This window comes from Camellia sinensis, unplaced genomic scaffold (genome assembly GCF_055761805.1).
Source record: "Camellia sinensis isolate YWXY unplaced genomic scaffold, ASM5576180v1 Unanchor1, whole genome shotgun sequence".
NCBI classification, from domain to species: Eukaryota; Viridiplantae; Streptophyta; class Magnoliopsida; order Ericales; family Theaceae; genus Camellia; species Camellia sinensis.
Genome location: NW_028128987.1, coordinates 8,177,093 through 8,204,834, shown reverse-complemented (window position 1 = coordinate 8,204,834; position 27,742 = coordinate 8,177,093). Strand labels below are relative to the sequence as shown.

The following is a 27,742-nucleotide window of genomic DNA, read 5'->3' as shown; positions in this document are numbered from 1 at the left end:
CCACTGCAACCGATACTCCTCACCAATATAAGATTTTTAGATCTAGAGTTTACGAAAGGAAGGGTGGCAAGAGAGGAGGGGTTGGAGCGGCAGCAGTGGTGGCGGACTGGTGGAGACATGGATCTCACTCCCAAATGTCCTGACTGCCTCTCACCATAACAGGTAGAGCACTACCAGTCTCAACTGGCTTCCACTCTACAGTACAACTTATACTACAAATTCCATTTTAAATATGGAAACAAGGAAAACATTCAGGCACTTTCTTCCGGCTAATTTCCATCTTTCCACTGTGTTATCGAAATCAACACATCTATCAGTACAATTAAACAAAAAAAACCAAAAAAAAAAAAAAAAAAAGAGGACAAAAAAACATTTATGCATTAACCATGAAACTCTACAATCATATCTATACAAGCATCTCTGTAATGAGAACAACTTCCTATCTGTATGTGAATTTTAAAAAATAATAATAATAATAATAATTTAAATCTAGAGGCCTATTCATCATGCATCAAGGCTCCAAAAGTCGGCATACTTACAACCACCAAAGTCGTCTCAGGCTGCTACATTGACCGCTTATTCACATCATGACAGGAACAAAATTGGGGTGAACTTTTCATTGATATTCATACGAGAGAGATCCAAAACTTGTAGCTCCTCTCATGATATCAACGTCAGCTGTATAGGCACAGATCAGTATGAACACTGCAAAGCGCATAAATTAGTCTCTCAGGAAGTGACATTAGAGCTCTGATCAAGAACAATATCAGCAGGGTCTCCGACCCAGGGTCGTCCTTCCCTCCATTTAAACTTAATTCTTAGCTTTCCATTAGCATCAACTCCGACCACCTGGCCTTTGCTGGCTGGTGTTTCCATCCCCCATCCCCACCTCGGGTTTATCAGTTTTTCTTTGAATTTCACCTTATCGCCCATCTCAAAAGTGCGCACTCTTTCCATCTCTGATTTTTTGCATACCCAAAGTCTATCCAAAAAACAAAATGCAACCCAAAGCTCTCCTTCTTCCATCCGGTGAACCACCCCAATACTCTCACGAGTAACCCCTCCCCAGTGATGAACCGGTGTTGTTACACATGACTTAACTCTCACCCAGTCACCGATTTTCAGATTCTCTTCCTCAATCAGGTCAACTTCAGATGGATCGAGCATCCAAGTCTTTGAACCAGCCGGCGTGTATATCCTAACCTTTCCATCTGCATCTATTGCTGATATAGTACCGATGCTTGCATGGGTATGTCCTGACCACCCGAATCTTGGTTGCTCCACAGAGAGTTTCACGCGCACCTTTTGACCTATTAGAAGCCGATTCACTCTTTCAACCTCAGAGGTGGGCCCTACCCACAATTCTTGTTCCCCACAAAACCCAACAAGGAAAGTGCCATCCCATTCATCTCCTTGGCATCCTAGTCCTTGGACAACCCCGATACTGCCAGGTCCAACGGATTTCCACCTGCTAGCATGATCTTTCAGTTTCACCCATTCTCCAACCTCAAACATTTGCTCCACCTCAAGATCAGAGGGATCTCCTCTCCACAAACCTGATAAACCGAAAAACGAGACCTTAACTTCTCCATTAGAATTTATACCGACTATAACACCTCTGGAGCTAGGGCAGGTGCCTCTCCAGCACCATCTTGGCTCAGCAAGTCCTGCACGGAACCGAACATACTGCCCTATTTTCAAGGAATCAACTTTTTCAACTTCTGTGTAGTGAACATCCCATCTTCCTTGCCGAAAGCAACATACCAACTCTAAATTGAAAATATCATGTACACTATGCACTAGTGCTAAATTGTCTTTTCCAGATGTGTTCCCTTCATGATTTGGCCTATTTCCCAGAAACTGCTTCACCCGAACCCAGTCACCAACCACAAATCCTGGGAGTCGTTCTGCATCACCAGGAGCAACTTTCCACAAGCAAACTCTGCCAGCCACTCTCACCTGCATGAGGAACACAACGTAACTCTTCACTACTCATAGTTTCAAAGTTTAAATACATAAAAATGCAAAAATGTAGTACCATGAAGAAGCGACGGTGTGAAAAAGACACACATGAACGTTACTTGCTCACTCAAAATCATCAAATACTCCAAGAATTCCAATCAGATAGTAAGATACCATTGAAGGGGAAAAATTGAGAATGCTTTGGTTTATGCACCACTGAATAGCAATCAGGCTCTCGTAAATTTGAATTCATTAACAAATAAAAAGTATAGGTGGCTACTACTAAACACAAAAATGTATCAACCAATCCACACCCCCCATGCTAAGCTGTTAAAAATATTGATAGAGAGAGAAAGAGAATAAATTGTATTATTGATGGATATCTTGATGTATTACAAGATTGATTAATTACAATTCCTATACAATCTATATATAGAAGAAAATGTGGTAGTAGGTGTAGTGGAGGTGATAGTGGGTTAGGTGAAGTGGAGTGTGTAGTGGAGTAGAGGTAGGTGAAGTGGAGTGTGTAGTGGAGTAGGTGAAGGTAATGTGGTAGTAGGTGTAGTGGAGGTGATAGTGGGTTAGGTGAAGTGGAGTGTGTAGTGGAGTAGAGGTAGGTGAAGTGGAGTGTGTAGTGGAGTAGGTGAAGGTAAAGATGGGAAATTCTAACAGCCCCCCGCAAACTCAAGGAGGAGAGAAACTAACCAACTTGAGTTTGGAGAGAGTAACAAAACAAGAAAATACATAAAAATAAAAAAGGATAGGAGACACTGTATGGTCGTGTCAGACCGTTGGTGAAGACACTGTATGGGGTGTCATAACGTTGTAGAGGACACTGTATGGTGGTGTCAGACCGATGTAGAAGACAGTTTATGGGGTCATGTCAGACCGTTGTAGAAGACAATGTTGTGACAGTTTACGGAGTCTTGCTGGACCCTTGTAGAAACTAACCGGAATCAATGTCGGGACAGTTTACAGAGTCTTGTCGGACCCATAAAGGAGCTAACCGGAATCAATGTCGGGACAGTTTACAGAGTCTTGTCGGACCCATAAAGGAGCTAACCGGAATCAATGTCGGGACAGTTTACAGAGTCTTGTCGGACACTTGTAAAGTTGCACCCTCAAAAGGTGTGCCCAATTTTGTCAAAAAGGCGTGCCATCAAAAGGCGTGCCCAATTCATCAAAAGGCGTGCCATCAAAAGGCGTGCCATCAAAAGGCGTGTCCACTTTGTCAAAAGATGTGCCATGAAAAGGCGTGCCAGTTTGTCGGGCGGCAAGAGGCGCGCGATACGCGTGGCTGCCTCGGCTATTTAACCAAGACGAAGGCTGAGGCTGAGGCATACCATTCTGAAACCTCTGAAACCAACCCTTCGCTGAAAAAACTCTGCCTCTGCGGAGAGAGAAACTGTGGAACACTTTGTTGCCATTCTGTCACCAACCCTTCCGAACATTACCAGTCTGAAATTGCTATTTCGCTGAAACACTTAGCAACCCAAAAACATGGCCTCTTCTTCCCGTCCAGCTACCCAGAACCTGCTCACGCTCTTTCCAGAACTGAACGAGCCCACAAGAGAAATAACTGGTGCGGTGGCCAGTGAACCTCAACCAAACACCTCTGGTTTTGCTCCATTGAACTTTCCGATGCGGTCGGTGGAGCAAAAAATGGCGGTGCAAACTGATATTGAGGCTAATCAATATACTCTGAAGTCATGCGTGGAAACCATGACGGCGGTCACAAATTTGTCAAACCGGCTGCAGAGTAGGACAAATGAGGTGCAGCATTTAAACGCCCAACTGGCTCTGCTCCAACGCATGTATAAGGATGCACGAGCAGAGATAAGTGTGCTGAAAGCAGAAAATAAGGAGCTGAAGCGGAAGGCCACCGTGATGTTCCGATTTGGAGGTCCACCATATGCTGCAGTGGAGGAGCAGGGAGTAGTGATCATGCCCAGTGGAGTGGGAAACACGGAGGCAGCACCGTCAAGGGCCGCCCAAGACGGAGGCAAGAAGAAGAGACCGGCTGCAGAGTAGAGAAGAAAAAAATCCGCCAGTGGATGTGGTTGTTTTGTTTGTTTGTTTGTTTGTTTGTTTGTTTGTTTTTTTTTTTTTTTTTTTTTTTTTTTTTTTTTTTTTTGTGTAACAATGTGATCGGGGTTGATCCCTGAGATGAATAAAATATGGGTGTTGTGCAAACTCGAATGGTAGGTGTGGTAATGCAGAAAAATCAACAGAAAAATTGTTGCTCCTTAAGTTGCTTGGCCACATCTTTAGCAGAAGATCCAGAAACCTCAATCCAAGTTTTTTGAGAACAGTGCACAGGCTGACAGCATGAACTCTAAATAGAAGAGAGCATGAAAGGGATTGGCTGCCATGTCTGCCAAGTTTGATGGTGCAGTGACATAGTAAGCAAGACCACCAACTGGGATAGACTGGCCTGAGGAACAAACATCAATGACTGGAATATGAACAATAGGGTCACACATTAGAGGTGTGAATGGTAGGATCTGGGGTGAACTTGATCTAGATAGTGGCAACCTGACCAGTGGCTCAGGCAGCAAAGTAGGAAAATCCAGAGGGGGGAGATCAGACACATTAAGAGGTGATATTGGTGTCAACACACTAGAAGACCTTGTAGCTGGTAGTAAAGAAGAAAGTGGAGGTAAAGATAGTGATTCAGTGAATGACATAGGCAGTTGTGGAGGTTTTACTGTGTATTGAAAAATTGATGCCATAGGAGGGCACCAACAATAATAGGGAGAAAAAAGGGATGAGCCCATTGAAGGTTCTTGAGATCCTGGGCATAAAAAGGGTGGTGTACCAGACTTGCCAAGTGATTCCAACAAATTTGGAGAGAATAAGCCCATTCCAGTAGCTTCTGGATGTTTATCCTTTCCAGAAAGATTTGAACCAGATGCATCCATGGGGCTTACTGGTGAAGAAGCAACAGACAGGTTATCAACAACTGAAAATTGGATGTCCCCACGTCTCCTCAGCTTTTCTCGGGTAACACTTTTCAAGGAAGTTGAGTTTCTGAGAAGGTAGCAGATTATGTTGCTGAAAATCTGGGAAAGAACATTGTGAAAGCACTTGAATTTGTCAGAGACGAAGAAGATCAGTTAGAAGCAGCCATACATAGCGGCTATTTGGACACTGATAAGGAATTTCTTAGTCAGGGAGTAAATGGAGGAGCATGTGCAGCAAGAGTACTGTTTAGAGATGGAAATCTATATGTAGCGAAAATACTGTTTAGAGATGGAATAGGTAGAGGTCCGGCGGGCGGCCAAGGCGAGGCTGCCGCCCGCCGGTGAAGCAAAATGAGTAGGTTGTTAACCTTGCTCTGATACCATGTTAAAAATATTGATAGAGAGAGAAAGAGAATAAATTGTATTATTGATGGATATCTTGATGTATTACAAGATTGATTAATTACAATTCCTATACAATCTATATATAGAAGAAAATGTGGTAGTAGGTGTAGTGGAGGTGATAGTGGGTTAGGTGAAGTGGAGTGTGTAGTGGAGTAGAGGTAGGTGAAGTGGAGTGTGTAGTGGAGTAGGTGAAGGTAATGTGGTAGTAGGTGTAGTGGAGGTGATAGTGGGTTAGGTGAAGTGGAGTGTGTAGTGGAGTAGAGGTAGGTGAAGTGGAGTGTGTAGTGGAGTAGGTGAAGGTAAAGATGGGAAATTCTAACATAAGCCAAACAAAATGATCATGAGATGAAGATGCTCACATTAAGAGTACCATCCATGTCAATTCTTGCAATTTTCCCAAAGGTAGCTGGACTTTCATTTGACCATCCAAGCTGTGGTTGTGACACTGATGGCATCACACGAATCTCTTGTCCCACTTCAAAAGGCAGCACCTTCTCCACGTCTGTCACAGAGCAAGAAAACGACTTGGTCCTGAAGCAGAATGCAACACCCATGTCACCATTATCATCCAAGCTGTGGATTATACCAATACTAAGCCGGGTGACATCCTCCCATCCATATTTTGGGGAGGGCACTGAAGTTTTTATATGGACCCAGTCACCAACCTGCATTTTTTTTTCCCAAAAAAGTTGTCAGTGCATGCACAGTAATCACCATCCACAGATGTTTCCTTTGAATAATAAATGCACCACTCACAGTTTACAACTAAAAATTACCTTGAAATCCTCCAACTTTTCCATGTCTGAGGGATCCGCCTTCCATGGTATTGCCCGATTTGGTATGTCAATTATCAAAAGACCATTACTCTCAAAATCGATTATTCTTCCAACACTGTGATGTGTCTCACCACCCCAAGCAAATCTGGGCTCTGCAACAGATCGCTTCACAGAAACCTTGTCCCCAATCTGAAAACTAACATGATATAAATGCAAAGGAAGAGAAAAGGGGTAAAGGGTAACAAAAAATTAAAAATTTTCCTTTTTTTAAAAAAATAAAAATAAAATTGAGAATAAATATGTCCCTCACCCTGAAGGGGACAACAGATTCAACCTCCTCTGGTTCACAAAGCCACAGGCTTGACAAATAGCTAAATTCCAACAACAAGCTATAGTCAGGCTTGATACAGCTCACTATCCCAATGCTCCCAGGAGTGACAGCTTCGAGTCCATGCTTCGTGGCTGTTAAAGCAGGGCGAACACGAACCCAGTCACCAACCTTAAATTCTTCAACTCGTTCAATTTCAGCAGGATCAGCTTGCCATCCCCTTGATGCACCACTAAACCCAATACGTACAATCCCATCATCATCAACACAAAGAACAGTTCCGATGCTGTCAAGTGACAAACCTCTCAAAGCATACCTGATTAACAGAACATTACCAAATTTTATTTTCACAACTTAAAATTCTTGGTTCTTCGGTGGGAACAGAGTTGGTTAAAAATCTAGGGGAAGGAGGATGTTCACTTCAAAAAACAAAAAGAGAAAAAAAAAGGACAATATTTTTCAAGGCACATCTATGCCAATGCAAATTCTATTTGCTTTCTCAAGAGTCCAATAGCAGTTGTTTTATCATCTTTGTTAATATGAATTCATATTTAGAAGTTGAAGCAAACATGCTAATCAGAATTCAATCTCACTAAGTCCATGCAACCTTATTTGATTGGAAACATGCAAATCAGAGACGGCAAACTATATAGCATCAAACCTTGGCTGTTTGATATCAGGTTTAAGTCGCACAAGCTGTCCTCTGTCCAAAGGGATCACTTTAATAACCTCATTTGGCAACACATGAGCTACTCCAGACAAAAATGATACAACAAGATTGTCACTGTCTAGGACTCTCTGTACAAAGCCAACGCTCCCATGCTTTGCCCCTTGCCACCCATATGTAGGACAGGCAACAGTTCTTCTAAATTTCACCCAATCCCCTATTTCGAATCTAGAAACCATGCAAAAATATAAGATGAATGAGTGCAGTGCTATAAAGAAGAAGTAATAAAACAAAATGAAAACAACTGCTATTCTCACATTGTTGGAGAAAGATGAATTCCTTTATCCATGAGTGCTTCCATTAGGCTTTCTGAAATCCACTCACGTGGCAGGGCTTCCAAAAGGTCACACAATGTCTTACCACTGTTTGCCATCATAAATAGACTGTATCAACCAGTGATCTAGTGCAACTCACCCTTAAATCTTTTAGTAATGCTGGAACGTACATTAACTAGTTTTAACACAAGTAGTAAAGGACCAAAATGAGTAATCCACTAAGTTAGCTTGCCTATGATTTCTTGCTTCAATGTCAGCATCTGGATATTGCATCAACAAAACAATGCATTCTAGATTTTCCCGTATCAATTTTGCAGCATCAGCAGCTATATGAAAAGCATTGTCACCATCATCATCCTGATCATGCCAAAAATAAAAAAATATATTAAAAAAATTAACGGAATAGAAAAAAATGAAAGTAACTACATAAATTGATAGAATAAAGGACATGATGTTGTACTAGATATCAAAGAAAAGAAAAGAAAGCTATTACGTGCTTGATAAAACTTTTTAGTCAAAATCAAATACTACAAATAAAAAGCTTCTAACAGTGAATCGGATTGGCACCAATTTTCTTTTCCTTTTTTGTGTTGTTGAGAGTGTAAGATTGCTGGATAGCTATATATACATTGTTAAGCCCATTTCCTAATAGCTTAACTTTTGGGACAATTGGTGACTTGACATGGTATTAGAGTTCATGTTGGAGGAGGTCTTGGGTTCAATTCTCTCTATTTGCATTTGGTTTCCATTTGCATTCTCTCTCTCGTTTGCATTATGTTAAGTTATATGGTTGAGGGTAACACTGTACTTGTACATATTCCCTTATTATTATAACTACGAGAGGTAAGAAACCTAATTAGGTTTTGTGCCTCCTCTTCCACCAAACCTCTTCTCTCTCTCAACTCTTATGTTCCAGTTTTAACTTGGTATCAAAGCAAAGAACTAATTTTCTATTCTTTTATTTATTTATTTGTTCCAGTTTTCTATTCTTCTTCTTCGTTTGTTATTGGTTTGTAATGTTAAAAAATAAATAAATAAATAAATTACCACCATGATCGGCTAGGGTCAAAGAGTACATAGAAAAATTTTCAAAATTTTTTGCTTTTTGTTGCTTATTTTTTCTGATTTTTCTTTATTTTTTGAAAAAATAGGCCTATTTTTCGATTACTTCATTCTGGAAGCTTTTGGCTCGATTCAACCATTGGGCTCGCATCTCTAGGGGCCGACCAAAGCTCCTCTGGCCTTCCTTGGTCTTGATTGCTACTTCTAGATGGTTTTGTGGTTGTTTTTTGGCTCCTCCATGCTTTGGTTGATGGTTTTTTGGTCTCCACCTGTGTGGTTTTAGTCTTCTACTCCAGCGTGAGTGTTTTTTCTAGGTCTATTGTGCTGCTGTTGGACTACGGTTGTTGGGAATTAATTTACCTTTGATGTTCTCTTCCATTGGTGTGGTTGTATTGTTTTTTTGGTGTGCTCACACTATTTTTCAACCATGGCTGATGATGGTAAGACTCCTGTAAGCAGCGAGGCAAAAGTGTCCAGTCCCATTGCCTCTTTCGGTGATAATTCCTCTCTTCAGCTTACTTCAATCAAGTTGGATGGCACTAATTACTTGGTTTGGTCATGTTCGTATTAATTGGTCATTACTGCTCGTGGGATGTCTGGTCACATCAAAGGAGTTACCAGGCTCCCAAGGAGAATGGACCAGCCCGCAAAAAATGGCTTAAGGAGGATGCTCTTGTCCTGACTTGGCTCCTTAATTCTATCCATTCCAGTATTAGTCACTCTTTTGTTTTGATGGATACTGCTTATGACCTCTGGACTGCTGTTGCTCAGATGTATTCTCTACGTGGTAATAATGCCCAGGCCTATGAATTGCGGAAGAAGATACAAGGGTTTGATCAAAAAGATAGATCTTTTGCCAAGTACTATGCTGAGTTGAGTAGTTTGTGACAAGAGTTAGACTATTATCAGAATTTTCAAGCTGTTTGTTCTCAAGATGCCACTACCTTTCGGAAATGGTGTCCAAAGAGCGGGAGCAAGAGCAGAGGAGCGAGGGCATATAGAAATTTCTTAGGTTGAGAGCATCTATGAGAGCGTATATATATTTATTCATCAAATATATAAAGATATTCTAACAAAATTTTTTGCTTCTTAGTTGTAATATATGTACTAAAATATAAATAAATATTAGAGATTCATGTAAACTACAAATTTTTTTTATTAAGAATAAATATTATATAAATAGAAACTACTAGAATAAGTTTGAGTCGTTTTTCTTTCATTTTTATGAGATTTATATGTTTGAGAAGTTTCTCTCTCAATTGGGAGCGACTTTCTTACAAGTTTCGCGTTTCTTAGCGAGAAATGCCACTCAAGTAGAAGGTTTCTGCTACTAAGGGGAGGAAACAGTAACAGAGAGACAAAGTGAGACTGAAAAGGTGGAGAAAAGATGAGGCTCACTAATCTTGAAAATCCAAGTGAATAATCTACCAAGGCAATAAATGATGAAATGTTGGGAAGAGATGAGGCCCACAGGCCATCTTTTCAATCTTGGAAATCGAAGTGTAATTTATCAAGACAACCAAATAATAGAAATCTGTATATCTACAATAATATGTATGTATATCTCGGTTCAGGTCAGTTTAAATGGTTTATCACGTACAAAACCAGAAACATGACTGAAACTCGAAATTGAAGAATGAATCTGGCCCAGTACTGACCAGATAACTCTCGAAAACCATCCGTATGTGTGTGGTGTCAGATGGTCGGATTCAACGGGTGGTTCATTTATTTGTACAGCCCTAGTAAAAAGGTATTACACCATTGAAAAATTAGATGTAGGTCACAGATGATCATGGAAAATTTGAATTGAGAGGAATATTAAAGCCACCCTATGGAGGAACCAGCACCCCATGGACTTGTCTTTGAAATCCACCAACAGCACGGCCTTATTTCATGGTGCGTTGCTTGTTAGTTGCAAGGCATTGCCATAACCTTTTGCAAGCCTTGACACAAAACACAAAAGAAAGTTATTGTCATGGTATTACGCTGAACATATTACGTTGAACTACAATAGAGTGACTGCGCAAGAAAAAGAGACAGACATTTAAATACCGTTTGCCATTTCAGTATTAAAAAGCTTAACAAGAAATACAATCATAAATAGAGAAACCAACCTGCAAATTACAATTTGCTCCAGCAGATAAAAGCAATTCAACACATGGTTTTGCACCTTTGGCCAATGCTAAATGAAGGGGAATTGTATTGCTCATATTCCTGATATTAACATCCACTCCAGCATCAAGAATAACCTACTCAAAAAAGTATAGAAACCATCATATTCAGCTGAAAACATAGATTAAATACCAAAAAAGTTATTTCATGGCTAAAAATCTGCAGTGGGTAATTAAATGGGAAACAAAGAAGCAAATAGACTAACCTTAACCAACTCAACATCATTAGCCACGGCAGCTGTGTGCAAAGCTGTTCGAAAATGTGGAGTATCTTGGGCCTCTGGATTTGCACCAGCTTCAAGCAATATCTTTACCAGCTCCCTACCCTCTAAAAAAATTGAATGAACAAAAATAATGCCTCAGACTCCAATCACTAACCTTCAATAAAAACTAGCTAAAGCTAGGAAAGAAAAATAAATAATAAAACACAATAATAGGAACACTTTCAGAAGCTAATCAACCTCAGTTCAGGATCCAAAGTCAGAAAATGACATTAGTTATTTTGTTGTTGGGTACACCTAATGATCAAATAATGTTGACCAGAAAAAAATAAAAATAGAACTTCTGATGCAGTCCAAAAGAAGAGCAAGAAAACAAAAAATTAAAGAAGCATTTAAGTTCCAGTACAAAAAAAAAAAAAAAAGGCTTTTAAGTTTACAAATTTGTTAGTCTTAAGCTGACTCACTTGGAACCAATTGAAATCACGTGAAATTAAGTTTTTAGTCTTTGTTAAAATCCACCTACTCTCCACCTACTTCACCCACTTAAACCTACTCCACTAAACCTAACCCACTACACCACTACCACCTCACCTACTCCACTAAACCTAACCCACTACACCACTACCACCTCACCTACTCCACTAAACCTAACCCACTACACCACTACCACCTCCACTTCACCTACTCCTTACCTACTACACACTCACCCTCTTCTATATATAGGAATCATGAATCATTGTAATAGAGATCAATATATATCAATCAATAATAATACATACAATTTATTCTCTCTCTTTCTCTATACATTATTTCTTACATGGTATCAGAGCTGGTTTAAAACCTAGTATTTTCGCTTCCCCGCCGGACCTCAACCTAACCTCACCTTAGCCGCCCGCCGGACCTCAACCTATTCCGCTTATTTTCTACACAACACATACCTTCACTTTGAAACTAGAGAACATTTTGCTTTCAAGCCCTCACAGTGATGCAGTGCTAAAGATTGCTGTTTTTGGTCTCTCAAGAATTTTACATCCTAATGATCACGCAGAGACAGTTTGCAGGTCTCCACTGTATATGGCCCCAGAAATTCTGCAATTTCAGCAATATGATGCCAAGGTTGACATGTGGAGTGCTGAATGTCCAGTCGTGTTCATGTCTTCCATTTTCCGAGCTCATCCCTTACGGTAATGCCAGGATGAGAGAGAAAGCTACAACACCCATCTCTTCTTTCTTTCAGATTCCTTTTCTCTCACAAGCATATGTCTCACAGACCCATCGTTCCTCACTCTTCTTCAATACCCTTCACTCTCCACACTCACTCCTCCATCACCATCATCAAAACCATCATTCACAATGGACAACTTTCTGAATATAATATAACCCACTATGTTTGTCCTCCACAATGGACAACCACCCACATGCCTTCTCTCTCTCATCTTTTCACTTTCCAACCCACTTTGCATCCACCGCCACTTTCCCCACTTTCTTTATTTTATATATATATATATATATATCTCTTTTTTTTATTAAAAAAAAAAAAAAAAAAAAAAAAAAAAAAAACATCATCTCTCCTCCGTTTGATTTCAAACTCCATTATTTTTATTTATTTTCTCCAAACCACTTTCCTTATTTCCCCATCTTTCATTTTTGATTTCAAATATATTTTTATTATTTCTTTCTTTATTTTTCTTTCACCTTATTTTTAATCTTTTTCCAATTCCATTCATACCATCTAGCTTTGCACACCAAACCATATTTTATTCATCTCAGGGATCAACCCCGATCACAATTTTACAAAAAAAAAAAAAAAACAAAAAAAAAACAAACAAACAAACAACCACATTCACAGGTGGGATTTTTTCTTCTCTACTCTGCCGCCGGTCTTTTCTTCTTGCCTCCGTCCTGGGCGGCCCTTGCCGGTGTTGCCTCCGTGTTTCCCACTCCACTGGGCATGATCACTACTCCCTGCTCCTCCACTGCAGCATATGGCGGCCCTCCAAATCGGAACATAAAACTGGCCTTCCGCTTCAGCTCCTTGTTTTCCGCCTTTAGCACACTTATCTCTGCTCGCGCATCCTTATACATGCGTTGGAGCAGAGCCAGCTGGGAGTTTAATTGCTGCACCTCATTTGTCCTACTCTGCAGCCGGTGCGACAAGTTTGTGACCGCCGTCATGGACTCCACACATGCCTTCAAAGTATACTGATTAGCCTCCACATCCGTTTGCACTGCCATTTTTTGCTCCACCGACCGCATCGGAAAGTTCAACGGAGCAAACTCCGGGGCGCTTGGTTGAGGTTCCAGTGCCACCGCACCAGTTTTCTCTCTTGTTGACTCGTTGAGGTCTGGAAAGAGAGTGAGCAGACTCCGGGAAGACGAGGCCATTTTCTGGGCAACAGAGTGTTACAGAATATCTCTCGCAACAGAGTATTACAGAGTTTCTCTCTCAGCACAAGGAACTCTCTTTCTCAGCAACACGAAGGATTTTTCAGAGGTTTCTCTCAGTTTTTCTCTGCCTCAGCCTCTGCCTTCGTCTTGGTTATATAGCCAAGGCGGCCACGCGCATCGCGCGCCTCTTGACGCCCGACAAACTGGCACGCCTTTTCATGGCACATCTTTTGATAAAGTGGACACGCCTTTTGATGGCACGCCTTTTTATGGATTGGGCACGCCTTTTGATGGCACGCCTTTTGAAAGATTGGGCACACCTTTTGAGGGTGCGACTTTTTAGGGGTCCGACAAGACTCTGTAAACTGTCCCGACATTTGATTCCGGTTAGCTTTTCCAAGGGTCCGACAAGACTCTGTAAACTGTCCCGACATTGATTCCGGTTAGTTTCTACATGGGTCCGACAAGACTCTGTAAACTGTCCCGACATTGATTCCGGTTAGTTTCTATATGGGTCCGACAAGACTCTGTAAACTGTCCCGACATTTGATTCCGGTTAGCTTTTCCAAGGGTCCGACAAGACTCTGTAAACTGTCCCGACATTGATTCCGGTTAGTTTCTACAAGGGTCCAGCAAGACTCCGTAAACTGTCACAACAACTGTCACCACATTGTCTGCTACAACGGTCCGACATGACCCCATAAACTGTCTTCTACATGGTTATGACACCCCCATACAGTGTCCTCTACAACGTTATGACACCACCATCCAGTGTCTTCACCAATGGTCTGACACGACCATTCAGTGTCTCTTATCCTCTTTTATTTTTATGTATTTTCTTGTTTTGTTACTCTCTCCAAACTCAAGTTGGTTAGTTCCTATCCCCCTTGAGTTTGCGGGGGGCTGTTAAAATCCACCTACTCTCCACCTACTTCACCCACTTAAACCTACTCCACTAAACCTAACCCACTACACCACTACCACCTCACCTACTCCACTAAACCTAACCCACTACACCACTACCACCTCACCTACTCCACTAAACCTAACCCACTACACCACTACCACCTCCACTTCACCTACTCCTTACCTACTACACACTCACCCTCTTCTATATATAGGAATCATGAATCATTGTAATAGAGATCAATATATATCAATCAATAATAATACATACAATTTATTCTCTCTCTTTCTCTATACATTATTTCTTACAGTCTTATTATAATCTTATTTTATAGATATTTAGATTAGGTATTAATCTGATCAGTTTTCAATATGAACTTGTTTCATAGGTCACGGATAATTTGGAAATTTCAAAATTCTAAAGATACAGACTAAAAGAGTCACCCATGGATATTATTTGGTTTTAGATCGGTTTTAGAAGTCAAAATTCCTAATTTCCAAATAAGAATTTAAAAATCATCTTAGGACAAGGAGTTCTCTAAAGACTATATAAAGCCATGTAATTATTCTAATTCAATAGAGTTGAGTTTTGGAGAATTCAGAGCTTTGAAGCTTGCTTATGAATTGTGTGATGCAATTTTCACATTAAGTGTCATGTGAAACCTAGTTCTAAGAGTGCTTCCTAGATTTCTCTTCTTTTCTTTTCTGTTTGCAATATTAAGCCTTTTAAAGCCTCAACCAGATCTTCCCAACCTTTGCTTCACTCTTTTCAACCCTATTTTGCAAGCCTGTTTTATTCTTCCATCAAATGAACAACCATAACACATTAAGACACCCACAATTAGCATAATTACTGTACGTGAACAGCCTCTGAATAAACCAACCAAACCAAACCAAGCCTTAAGTCCCATCAAATGAGGTCAGCTACATGAATCCTTCTTCTCCACGCGGCTCTATCAAAGACCATTTCATTAGTCAAATTAAGTAGATTGATATCTCTATTTACAATACTAGCCAATGTAAATCTAAGCCTACCTGGTCCCCTAACACTTCCATCTACTATCACTGCATCACATCTCTTCACTACTGCCTCTGTTGGTCATTGTTGAATATGACCAAACCATCTCAATCGATTCTCTCTCAATTTATCTTCTATTAGTACTACTCCAACCCATTCCCGAATATACTCATTCCTAATTCTGTCTTATTTAGTCTCGCCACACATCCACCTTAGCATTCTCATCTCAACAACACTCATCTTATCTACATGTTGTTTCTTGGTTGATCTTTCAGTCACAAAACCTAATTAAATCAGACGACTGTCTTCTTTCCACAGCTACAAACCAAAGCTAGGTTCACTGACTAGCATAAGAGTGTACCCACATTCGTCCTACATCAACTTCAAAGAAATACAGAAAAACTAACTACATATAAATTAAGCCAGGTAATCCAATGAGGAACCAATGTTTCTACAAAACAAGGATTTAAGCAGTACTTCATCAGAAATTTTTCAACCTTGTTAGCAAAATGAAAATAGCAGGAAAACATAGATAAACAAGGAATCTCCAAGTTATGAACACAAAATTGAAACAGTGCAGAAGAATCAACAAAAAAGACCACCACTGTCAAACAAAATAATTAACTTCTACCAGATTCGTGATCCTTCTTCAGGGCAGCTGCCATACATAATGCAGTTCCAGCTGGACTTGGTACATCAATTGCTTCAACGATCTCTTCAGTGGTTGCAACTTGCACCCACCTTTTGACAACAGTGATGTTCAATGTTTCTATACACAAGTGCAGAGGCCTGAAATATCCAAAGAGGAAAAACATGTAAATCAGAGCGGGAAAACAAAAATGATAATATAAACACACTGAACTCTGCATTCAAGAATTCCTACAAACAGTACAGAAATTATGTACATGTAATTATATAAAAATAGGACTGAGATTTTTTTTCTTTCTTTTTTTTTTTTTTTTTTTTTTTTTTTACTGAGGGGTTGGAAATAGTATAAACATATATATTATGACCATAATCTGTTCAGGGAGTCGATTTACAATATTCTCATTTACCATAGGGTGTTACGAAAGTGTGGTCTCCAGTGTTGGCTATGGGATGTCTTGGGTTTGCTCTGTAACAGTGGCAGATATTTTTTAGAAATCTGATAGGGTGATCGAATTAAATTAAGAGAAGAAGGGAGCATCATATCCCACTTAATTTCTATTGATGAGGTGCGTTTGGGTGGAGAAGAATTCTTTCAATGAACTCAAGGAGTTGAAAAGCACTTCATATATATATATATATATATATTGATAAATAAAGAGTAAATTTTATTGAAAAAGCATTAGGATGATGCAAAGAACCCAGCAACTACAATCAATGACGAAATAAAGACTCAATGAAATCCAAAAACGTAAATAAATCCGGATCCACAGTCTCGGAAACCCATCTGTGCAAGACAACCAGCAACTTGTTTTTCAAACAAGGAACCAAAGACGCTAACCCTTCGAACATCTGACGATTCCGCTCGGCCACATAAGACATAAAGGTGCCAACAACCAAGCCCTCCGACGCCTCTTCCCTACCCCACCCTACCCTACCCACTCTCCAACTACCCAACACCCCCTTCACCGTCCCCTGCTGCACCCGAACCAAATTAAACACACCAAAAATCGATCCCCATAACTGAGACGTCACTGGAAAATGAAGAAGAAGATGCGACACAGATTCCAACATCATGACAACACAAGAAGCACTAATTAACTAAAACATGGCCACGCTGAATTAAATCATCCAAAGTCAAAATCTGTCCACGCATAGCTGACCAAACAAAAAAAGCCACTTTAGATGACACCCCAGAAACCCAAACCCCTTGCCAAGGGAAAGAAGCATCCCTTGCTGAGGGGCCGTCTTCAATTAGTAGGAGGGAAGATTAGTCCTTCCCTTGACACTCCTTGGCCTTTGTAGAAAATATGGATTGTTTTTCTTTTATGCAGGATCATGGCTTATGCCTTTTGATGACTTTTAACAGAACACCTTGATTTACTAAATATTGTATACAAGGAAAAAACTGTCAGCGTTGATTTTTAAAAACTTCATGCATTTTTCCTTAAACGGATCCATTTTAGAATTTCATTCCTCTTCTAAACAAATACCTATGTTAGAGTGGAAGATTGTGTCTGGGGTGGCCGAAACAAGCTGATCTAGGAAGATAATACACTCTTGGATGGCTTGGGATCGCTGGAAGAAGAGAAGAGAGCTAAGGCAATCTTAGAGGAGAGAAGGCGGCAGTTGAGATCTTCTGTGCAAGAGAGACCTGTGTAGGAGTGTACTGATGGCTGATTTGTTGCTTGGGAAGACATCCTTATACAAAGAGGGATCTTCTGACAGTACTAATATCATGATCAGTCTCTGTTGCGACCATATCAAAGTGGTCAGTGGATCCCGATAGTATTGCACACACACTCCATGCGCCATGGTTACAAGTGTTAGGAGTGTGACACATTGCAGTAGCAGATTGCAGATCGCAAGTTGCAGGTGTGATACATCACATGTATTGGCAAAATCTCTCATCTAAGATTGGTCAAGTGTCCCCAAGTGGAGACGTTGATGATCGCTCAGCTCTAACCTCCAAGTCACAAGTCCTCAAATGATCCAAAGCACAAATCCTAGGACTAGCTCCTAGCCTATGTTGTTCTAGAGCCAAGTATAAGTTAGAGACGGGTCGCGAGTGATGAAGCTCATGTGACCGATCTCATTCAGAGATGGGTGGGGGAATTAGATATATTCAGATCCTGGAAATCCTATATATGAGATCAGGGTCAGATCCTACATGTACATAGAGCCAGAGCTGAGATCCTACTGTGACAATATTAGTCTATATATTTGTATATAGTTGACAGATTGTGTGAATACTTTATATTCATAGGATTATCCTTGTTCAATGGTAAATCAATACAAAGTGTAAATCTGATTTATATAGCAACTCTTGTTCAATTGTAAATCAATACAAAGTATATATCTGATTTATATAGCAACTCTACATCTGATTTATATAAGTGTACATCTGATTTATATAGCAACTCTTGTTCAATTGTAAATCAATACAAAGTATACATCTGATTTATATAGCAACTCTAGACCTAAGACTAAATGGAAACAATAATAATCCTATGAATATAAAATATTCACACAATCTCTCAACTATATACAAATATATAGACTAATATTCTCACACCTACATGTATGTAGATCTGACCTAGAAATCCTATGAGAGATTAGGGCGAGATCCTACATGTATGTAGATCCAGAGGTGAGATCCTACAAGTAGATTGGGAGGTGGATCCTACATGTGGACTGGGAGGTGTGGATCCTACATGTAGACTGGGAGGTGGATCTTACATGTGGATTAGGAAGTGGATCCTACATGTAGATTGGAACATACAGATCAGGGAGAAAGTGAGATTGTGGTATCCTTAAGCACACTTATGATTATATGTCACTGTCACATCATGGAGTAGACATGAACCTATAGTTAGCAGTCCCTCTGCCCCCTTTCAGCTGTCGCTGTTGTCCGTTTGAGGCTTGGTTCATGATATGTATTGATTGGTCCATCTAGAAACCAGTTCTACACCTACAACTTTTTCCCTATTTTTCCGAGAATAGTTCAGCCCTGTTTTGATTGTAGGTTACTTTTTCCCTTAATTTAATTTATTTTTTGGGTCATTATATGGCTTCAGTAATCTGATTGGTATGCTCCCATAGTGGTCTGTGTTTGATTTTGCTTGTTCCCAATTCAGTCCATTCCATCATCCCATAATTGTGATTAGTGCAGTTTTTCGGTTGTGATAGTAGAGTCTAAATGGCTGACCCATTTAGTGAGTCGACCATTACTTTCCACCCACCTTTAAGAGTAGAGTCCCATTATGACTACTACATCTGAGAACTAGAATCCTAGCCTCAAAATCACCACCTCTCTATTTAATAGTAAGAATTACCTTGCGTGGTCGCAGAGTCTTGACACTTTTTCTGAGGAGCAGGGGAAAGATGGGTTATGTTGATGGAAGAGTCCAAGCACCAAATATCACTGATCTAGGTTGTCACCAATAAGAGATTACCAATTCTTTGATTATGGGATGGCTCATCCATTCTATAGTTCCAAATATTGGTGAGAATTACATATCTATGGAGACAACCCAGAATGTTTGGGATGTTATGGCCACTACTTACTACCAAAAAGGGAATTTTTTACAGACTTTTGAGTTGCGCCACTCGATTGAGTGCTCCGTACAGGGTGAGATGACCATCCTTCAGTACTTCACTTTCCTTAGTAATAGTTGGAAACATTTGGATCACCTTCAGGACTACAAACCAATATGTCTAATGGATTCTGTGAAGTACAACAAATTTATTGAACAGGAAAGAGTCTTCAAATTTCTGGAAGGCCTTAATGTAGAGTTTGATCATGTTCGGAGTCGTGTTCTTGGCATGGATGTTCTCCCTTCCCTTCAGAAAGCGTTTGCTTATGTACAGAATGAGGAGAGTCGCCATTCAGCTATGCTTCCTTCTACCTCCACGGAGCGCTTTGCATTAGTTTCTGCTTCCTAGAGATGGGGATCGTCTGTCTCATGGTTCACACAATCCTTCTAAGAAGGATAATTTGTTTTGTGACTACTGTTGCTGGCCCAGACACACTTGTGAGACATGTTGGAAGCTTCATGCTACCCCATCTGGAGGTCATAGTGACCCTCTGGTGGTCGACGAGGTTGATTTGGATAGTCTCGAGGACGTGGGTTTAACCTACGTGCCCATCATAATAATGCAGTTGATACACATGACTCTATTCCAACTATTCAGTCTACTGATGATGTGTCTAGTATGTCTTTTTTTGAGTTTAAGGATAGTCTATGTCACTTGCTAGACCGCCAGACTTCCACTACTCCTATCGGTACATCTTCCTCTTTGTTTGCCCATTCCGGTAACTTAGCCTCTTCTATAAGTGCTTTCCTATCTCATAAAGCTTTGCCTTTAATTATTGGGTTCTGGTGCCTCAGATCATATGATTGGATCTTCTAATCTTTTCTCAAAATATAAGCCATTTTCAAGTCAGGACAAAGTTAAGATTGTTCATGGTACCATTTCTTTTGTTTCTAGGAAATGTTTAATCCATGCCACATCTTTACCTTTGTAATCGGTTTTACATGTTCCCAGTTTTTCTGTTAATCTTCTATAATTGAGTCGTCTTACTTAGAATTTGAATTGTAATGTAACCTTTTTTCCTGATCATTGTCTTTTCAGGACCTTATCACGAGGAGGAAGATTGGTTGTGGTAGAGCAGAGAATGGTCCCTACATCTTGGATCAGGCAGATCACTTGGCTCATCATACCATCCAATTTCCAACCACCAAGGACGACATTTGGCTTTGACACCGGTGTCTGGGACATCTATCTTTTTTATTACTTAAGCATTTGTTTCCTTCTTGACCAATAAAGTTTCTAAGTTTAATTGTGAGTCGTGTTTACTTGGCAAACAATACCGAGCTTCTTTTGCTCCAAGTATTAATAAAAATTTTGTTCCTTTTTCATTAATTCATTCTGATGTTTGGGGTCCTCGTGTTGTTTCATTAAAAAGTCATAGATGGTATGTCACCTTTATTGATGATTTTTCTTACACTACTTGGGTGTATGTACTTTTTTTTTTAAAAAAAATTTAAAAAAAGAGTGACGTTTTCTCTGTATTTCAAACCTTTCATCAGATGATTCGCACTTAATTTGGAGCTGTCAAAAATATGCGTTCTAAAAATAGAGGTTAGTATATTGATTCAGGGTTAGGGCAATATTTCAACACTCATGGCATTATTCATCAAACATCTTGCACCAACACCCCTCAACAAAATAGGGTTGTGGAACACAAGAATCGTCATCTTCTTAATATAGCTCGCTGCATGACTTTTTCTATGCATATGTGTCGGTCCTACTGGGGTGAAGCTGTTCTCACCACAGCCTATCTTATCAATCGTTTTCCTACTCAAGTGCTGCACAAGCAAACCCCTCTTCAAGTATTCTTAGGCTCACAATCTGTTTCTTCTATTCCCCTTAAAGTTTTTGAGTGTGTCTTCTTTGTTCACAATCATTCTCGTACACATGGTAAAATGGATCCCCGTTCTATTAAGTGTGTCTTTCTTGGGTACTCACCTACTCAAAAAGGGTATAAGTGTTATCATCCTGCTTCTCATAAGTGGTTTGTATCCATGGATGTCACATTCTTTGAGTCTTAATCCTACTTCTTGTCCTCTTTGGTTTCCCAGTCATCCCTTCAAGGGGAGCCTTGTTGTGAAGAGATTCCTGTTTCTGAATCCTTACTAGTTGTTGCAATTGTTGAGGAGGTAGCATGTGAACCACAACGTAAACCAACTATTGGGAATACAGAAACTGATACACACAAGAAGCAAGCAAAAGTTTATGTTAGAAACAAAGAAAGACAGAAGGTTACTTGGATCCAAAAGACCACTTCTACTGATCTTCCACTGCTGTCTCCTTCAACTGATGAGAGTCTAGGTAACTCTGATAACCCTGAATACACATATCTTGATCTTCCTATTGTCTACCAGAAGAGTGTGAGATCATGTACTCAACATCCTATTTCTAATTTTGTATCTTATTCTCATTTGTTTCCCTCATATAGAGCATTTGTGTCAAAAATTTCCTCTGTTAGTATACCTGCTCATTTTCAGGATGTTCTTGCCACCCCTGAGTGGAAACATCCATGATTGAAGAGATGAAAGCACTTCATAAGAATGACACTTGAGAATTGACTGAGTTACCTAAGAGCAAACGAACTGTGGGATGCAAGTGGATGTATACTATAGCACAAGGTCAATGGTTCGATTGAGCACTATATGGCTTGGCTTGTGGCAAAAGGCTTTACTCACACTTATGGAGTAGACTGTCAAAAGACATTTACACCAGTTGCTAAGATGAATTCAGTTAGGGTACTCCTCTCTCATGCAACTAATCTAGATGACCACTTCACCAGTTTGATGTAAAGAATACTTTCCTACATGGTGATCTAGAAGAAGAGGTGTATATAGACCTTCCTCCCAGCTTTGAAGACTTTAAAACAAAGGGTAAGGTGTTTAGGCTTCGAAAATCATTATATAGTCTCAAACAATCCCCAATGGCTTTGTTTGAGAGATTTACTCAGGAAATACTTAGATATGGATTCAAACAAAGTCAAACTGATCACACTTTGTTTGTTAAACATCCTCACATGGTAAGACTACAACTCTCATTGTATATATGGATGACATATTACTTACAAGAGATGATATTGAAGAAATTCCTCGTTGAAAAAATATTTGACAAGCGAGTTTAAAATCAAAAACTTAGGGAACTTGAAGTATTTCTTAGGTATTCAAGTTGCCCGGTCCAAGGATGGAATCTTCATCTGTGAAAGGAAATATGTGCTTGATCTGTTAAAAGTAACAGGGATGCTTGGAAATAAATCTTGTGACACACCGCTAGAGCCAAACCAGAAACTTGGTGATGATAGTGGACAAGTTCCTGTTCACAGGGGGAGTTATCAGAGACTAGTTGGTAAACTCATTTACCTATCCCATTCACGTCCTGACATTACCGTTGCGGTTAGTGTGGTCAGTCAATTTATGCATGCTCCTCATGAGGCACACGTGACTACAGTTATGCGGATTCTTATATACTTAAAATCTTCACCTAGAAAAGGTCTCTATTTTTCAAAACATGATCATCTTAGCGTGGAAGCTTATACAGATGTTGATTTGTCAGGATCAGTAACTGATAGAAGGTCCACATCGAGTGTACCTTTGTTGGGGGAAATTTGGTTACATGGAGAAGTAAAAAACAGAATGTGATAGCTAAATCTGCAGAGGCGGAGTATAGAGCCATGGCACAAGATGTGTGCGAACTATTGTGGATCAAGTTACTGTTGAGTGATCTGGGGATTGATCAGACAGACTCCATGCAGCTATACTGTAACAATAAGGCTGCTATCAACATAGCACACAATCTAGTTCAACATGACCAAACAAAACATGTTAAGATTGATCGCCACTTCATCATGGAGAAACTCACTAGTGACACTATATGTACTCCTTTTGTGAAGTCTAGAGAATAGCTGACAGATATTCTCACCAAAGGAGTTGCAAGTAAACCGTTAGAGATATTTTTGCACCAACTTGAGGAGGAGTGTTAGAATAATATCTTTGTTATTATGGTATTATTCTGGTTAGCTGTCATTAGTTGTAGTTTCCTCATTTGTGCCTTGAGACTTCTATTGTACGTTTCATATTATTAATATATTGGGGAGTGATAGTCTCATTATTTCCTAAGTTTAATTTTCCCTAAAACAAACAGTAGCATGCTGTTAGGAGAAGATAGTATATACTTAAAAGGAAATGTTGTGATTAAAAAAGAATAATTTTATAAATGGCAACTTGGCAAGTCAATCGACAGGGGTTCTTATCTAAAATAATTTCCCACAATCAGTAGCCAATTCTTACGTCAAGTTTTTTGAGTTAAAGGCACCCATTAATCTACAGCTCCCGTTTTCCAATATTGCAATAGCACACTCTGTGAATTTCTTGGCAAGGGCTACATGTAATATAGAGTCACCATGATCATCCAACACATTGGGATCAGCTCCCGCTAATAGTATCTCCTGTGATCATGAAAGAGAAGTTTGAGATGATTTTGAAAAATGCACAAGGAATGACATTAAACTAAAAAATGGTTGACAAATTGGCCACTCACACGCATGCAATCTGGTTGCCCATAGTACGCACAGACATGAGCAACAGATGAACTAAAGCCTTCCCTCAACCTAGATATGACATTAGAAGACTTTTTGATGAGTGCACAAACACATTCTGCTGATCCAGCTGCTAAAGCAAATACAATTGGTGGATTTCCATCACTATCTGGGATATCTACATCTGCAGCACTGTATTCCAAAATGGCATCAACTAGCTCAGGGAAACCCCGTCTACAAGCCAAGTGCAGAGCTGTTTGACCATCAGCATTATGTGCTTCCAACAGAGAAATAACTGAGCTGCTATTGCTTCCTGAAGCAGTCTTAGCAAGAAGATCTCTACATATACAAACAAAAAAATGATTGTGACAATGTTAGGTAGTGTTTGGTTTAGTTTTAGAATCATGATTTGATAATAGAGTTGTATTTTAAATTTGTGAATTGTTGAATCAAAATTTGAAAAGAGAAAATTTGTTTGGTTATAAGTTTTGAAAAGAATTTTGAATTGAGTTCTGAATTTTTGAAATGAGTTTTGAAATAAGAAAAATTGTTTGGTTATGAGTTTTGAAAAGAATTTTCAAAACTTAATTAAAAACTTATAACTCATAACCAAACACACAACTCAAAACTCTATTGAAAATTCTATTCAAAACTCTTCTTAAAATTCAATTCAAAAAATAATTATTGAAAAAAATAAGATTTTTATTTAAAAAATTCAAAAAATTCTGAAAACATTTTTATTTAAAATATTAAAAAAAAATTGTTAAAAAAAAATATTCAGCTAGTGCTTTAAAATTACTTTTGATTGCATATTTAAATGGAAATTTTTTTTAATTGTTTTGTTTAAAAATATTTTTTTATTTTTTAAAAATTACTGTGACAAATTAATTTTTATTTTTTTGTTAATTTTATATAAATGGCCAAATAATTTGTCATTTTGGTCTAAAAATAATAATTTCTATATTTTAAAAAATATCAAAAACAAATATAAATTTTTTTTTTTTTTTTCAAATAGCAGGTGGCAATTGCAAAAAAAAAAAAAAAAAAAAAAACACTATTTTGGTCAACCTGCCGGACGTCCGAGAGGATGTCCAAGCAGACGACCGGGTAGACCCAAAAATTCAAAAACTCTCTGGTTACCAAACATGTCTTGAAATGTGGGGTTGGCATCAATTTTTGAAAACTGTATCCAAACAACGGGCCAGAATCATAGGGTGGAATCATGATTCCAGCCCTAAACCAAACAGAGCCTTAAATATTCTTAAATAAGTTCTAGAGTGCAGAAAATTGAGTGCAACATCACAAATAACTGACTGACCTAACACCATATAGATCCCCTTCAGAAACAAGCTGATGCAGATAGTTGGGGCTAACATGGAAACCATTCAAAACAGATGTCGGGGACCGTTCCAATGCATCCATTTGAGGACATTTGGCAAGTTCACTGGATTCCAGAGAAGACAGTATACTTCACATGTCAAGATAACTTAGTTTCTTCAAAGTAGAGGTTAGATATTCATGGAAGAGTTATGCTAATAATTAACAAAAGATCAATTAGTAGAGTAATTGGCAGAAAAAGTGTGCTTCAATTTATTTCACAGAATGGGGACGGGATTTTCTAGAAAAATCCTTCAGAAGAGCAAATGCCTATACCATTGCATGGATCTTCATCTATCAAGATCGTACCTTTTTTTCTTTCTTATTTGACATATTCCTTCAAGTGATTTGGATGTTTCCAATTCAAACATGATAAGCTAGTTGATAGTCAAATAAAGTTTTCTTCTTCTTTTTCTTTCTTTTGGTGAGTAATAATCTAGGGTTACATAATCTCATTCCAACATATCAAAAGTAGTTGAGCTTTTGAAAATTACCCACAAATGTATTGAGGATTGTAGTAAAGAAACACCACACCCCTGGTCCCAAAAAAAACCTCGCTTGCCTTCCCAAAAAGGGGGACAATACTTTATTGATTGTTTGCTTCAATAAACTCTCCAACAGAAGAAAACAAAAATAACACTATATGTGGGAGAAACATAAAAGATGAGATTGGTAAAATTCGTAGTTCATGAAGTCACTCCGGACCTCTTAGAAATGTAAGGATTTTTGCTTAGTACATGGATAACTTTCCTGGTTCATGCTTCAGCAAGTTCTCCTAGTGATTCAGTTTTCATACTTTATTTTATTCTATGTTGTTTAACCTTACTATTTTTCGCAGATGTATGTAACAAATGAGGACTAGATTTTACAAGCAATATGTCACAGCAGAGGCCAGAAGGAATTTCATACTTCTTTGGACTTTCTGGAGGGCTATGAGGTATCTCTTGCAGATGGCGTAAGAATACAGCAAGCATTGCATGAAAAGTTGGTCTCCTTGTTGCCTTGAACTGTAGGCAGTCACCAATCATCTTCCACAATTCTGTAGGAATACCAACTCCTACTACATGTGCATACTGTGGCGGCAGCCTTCGATCCTTAACAACAGCACGATAAATTTCCTCCGCACTTAAACCAGCCCACCTGCAGAACAAATAATCTCTTATTAATAATTGTTGATCACTTATAACTTCAAAGAAGAATTTTCGCCACATACGGAGTTGAACCAGTGCACATTTCAACCAGCGCACAACCAAAACTCCAGGTGTCTGACTCTGCAGATAAAGCAACAGCATCATCCCTGAACAAGTGTAATGACTTCTTTAATGGCTCCCATGCCTCTGGGGCTGTATAATGAGGACTCAACAACATGCAATCCATACACCAATGCCCTTTTGACGAATCAAGTTCTCGAGCTTTCCGGCAAGAAGGTTTTTTCAAAATCATTGGAAGACCATAATCAGAAACCACAGCACAGCCACTTGGATCTAAAAGAAAATTGGACGGTTTCAAATTCATGCATACAACTCCTGCTGCATGTAGTTCAGCGACCCCACGCGCAATGTCAGCTCCAAATCTGCAGCCAAGAAACATGTAAAAAACCAAGAACATTAAAACCAAAGAAAATTGTTTGCTGAAGATATTTCCAATCCAAATAAGTCAAAGGGAGGAAAGAAGGATACTTCAGAAAACTTTGAAATTGAATAAATGGAAACCACAGAATAGCAAACAGGTTTAATATGATAAAGCTTCACAAAGAATTTTTAATACATTTGCTCATTAAAAGCAACTGTAGGCCTCCAACAATAAATCCAGTCTTGCTGCCACAATATCAATGTAGCACACAGTACTTGTATCGTCTGTGTTTGATCTCATAATGTTTCCATATCCTTTACAGCTTCATCTTATTTGGCTTCAATCTTTATGAACTTTAATTTCTTCAGAAATTTTAATGTTCGGTGACCAATGATTTGGCTTCTTTGCTATCTATCCTTGATGATGTTTCTTTAAATCATGCAGTCATTGAATAGAGATTATGGACTATTCGTTCATCTAGGGTGTTCACTCGTAAATCCTTCCTTGATAAGATTATTGATAGCCTAATATTCCACTCTTTGCCCCTTGTAAATTGATTTGGAGTGCTTGTGTGCTTCTTGAAGTAAACGTATTTGCATGGTCCTTAACTCAAAAGAAGCTTAATACTTATGACATGACTCAATAAAGGAGGCCCAAACCAATGTTATCTCCACAATGGTGTGTATGCGTAGGAGGAATGAGGAAAGCATTGACCATATGTTTTTGCATTGATAGGTAACTTTGTGTTAGTGTTATACTAGCATTAGGTTGATAATTTCATGAAACCTTAGGTAGAACGCAAGACCCTACCATAAGGAGAGTAC

At 39.1% G+C, this 27,742-nt stretch overlaps 1 protein-coding gene across 2 annotated transcripts in view; it reads right to left on the bottom strand.

Annotated features, from left to right (window-relative positions):
• Nucleotides 1–259: 259 nt before the first annotated feature.
• LOC145814358 (E3 ubiquitin-protein ligase KEG-like) overlaps nucleotides 260–27,742 on the bottom strand; it is a 39,370-nt gene continuing 11,887 nt past the window's right edge. The window contains exons 2-16 of one of the 2 annotated variants that reach the window (XM_082911090.1): nucleotides 26,560–26,919; nucleotides 26,256–26,486; nucleotides 25,288–25,437; nucleotides 23,972–24,308; nucleotides 23,722–23,879; nucleotides 15,834–15,991; nucleotides 10,876–10,997; nucleotides 10,613–10,747; nucleotides 7,669–7,793; nucleotides 7,419–7,523; nucleotides 7,096–7,329; nucleotides 6,417–6,750; nucleotides 6,107–6,295; nucleotides 5,690–5,995; nucleotides 260–1,959 (exon numbers count right to left, since the gene is read on the bottom strand). In XM_082911090.1, the coding sequence (XP_082767216.1) occupies nucleotides 730–1,959; nucleotides 5,690–5,995; nucleotides 6,107–6,295; nucleotides 6,417–6,750; nucleotides 7,096–7,329; nucleotides 7,419–7,523; nucleotides 7,669–7,793; nucleotides 10,613–10,747; nucleotides 10,876–10,997; nucleotides 15,834–15,991; nucleotides 23,722–23,879; nucleotides 23,972–24,308; nucleotides 25,288–25,437; nucleotides 26,256–26,486; nucleotides 26,560–26,919 (4,174 nt within the window). In that variant the 3' untranslated portion in view covers nucleotides 260–729. The remainder of the gene's footprint in view (nucleotides 1,960–5,689; nucleotides 5,996–6,106; nucleotides 6,296–6,416; nucleotides 6,751–7,095; nucleotides 7,330–7,418; nucleotides 7,524–7,668; nucleotides 7,794–10,612; nucleotides 10,748–10,875; nucleotides 10,998–15,833; nucleotides 15,992–23,721; nucleotides 23,880–23,971; nucleotides 24,309–25,287; nucleotides 25,438–26,255; nucleotides 26,487–26,559; nucleotides 26,920–27,742) is intronic. The other variant, XM_082911091.1, reaches the window with a different exon arrangement.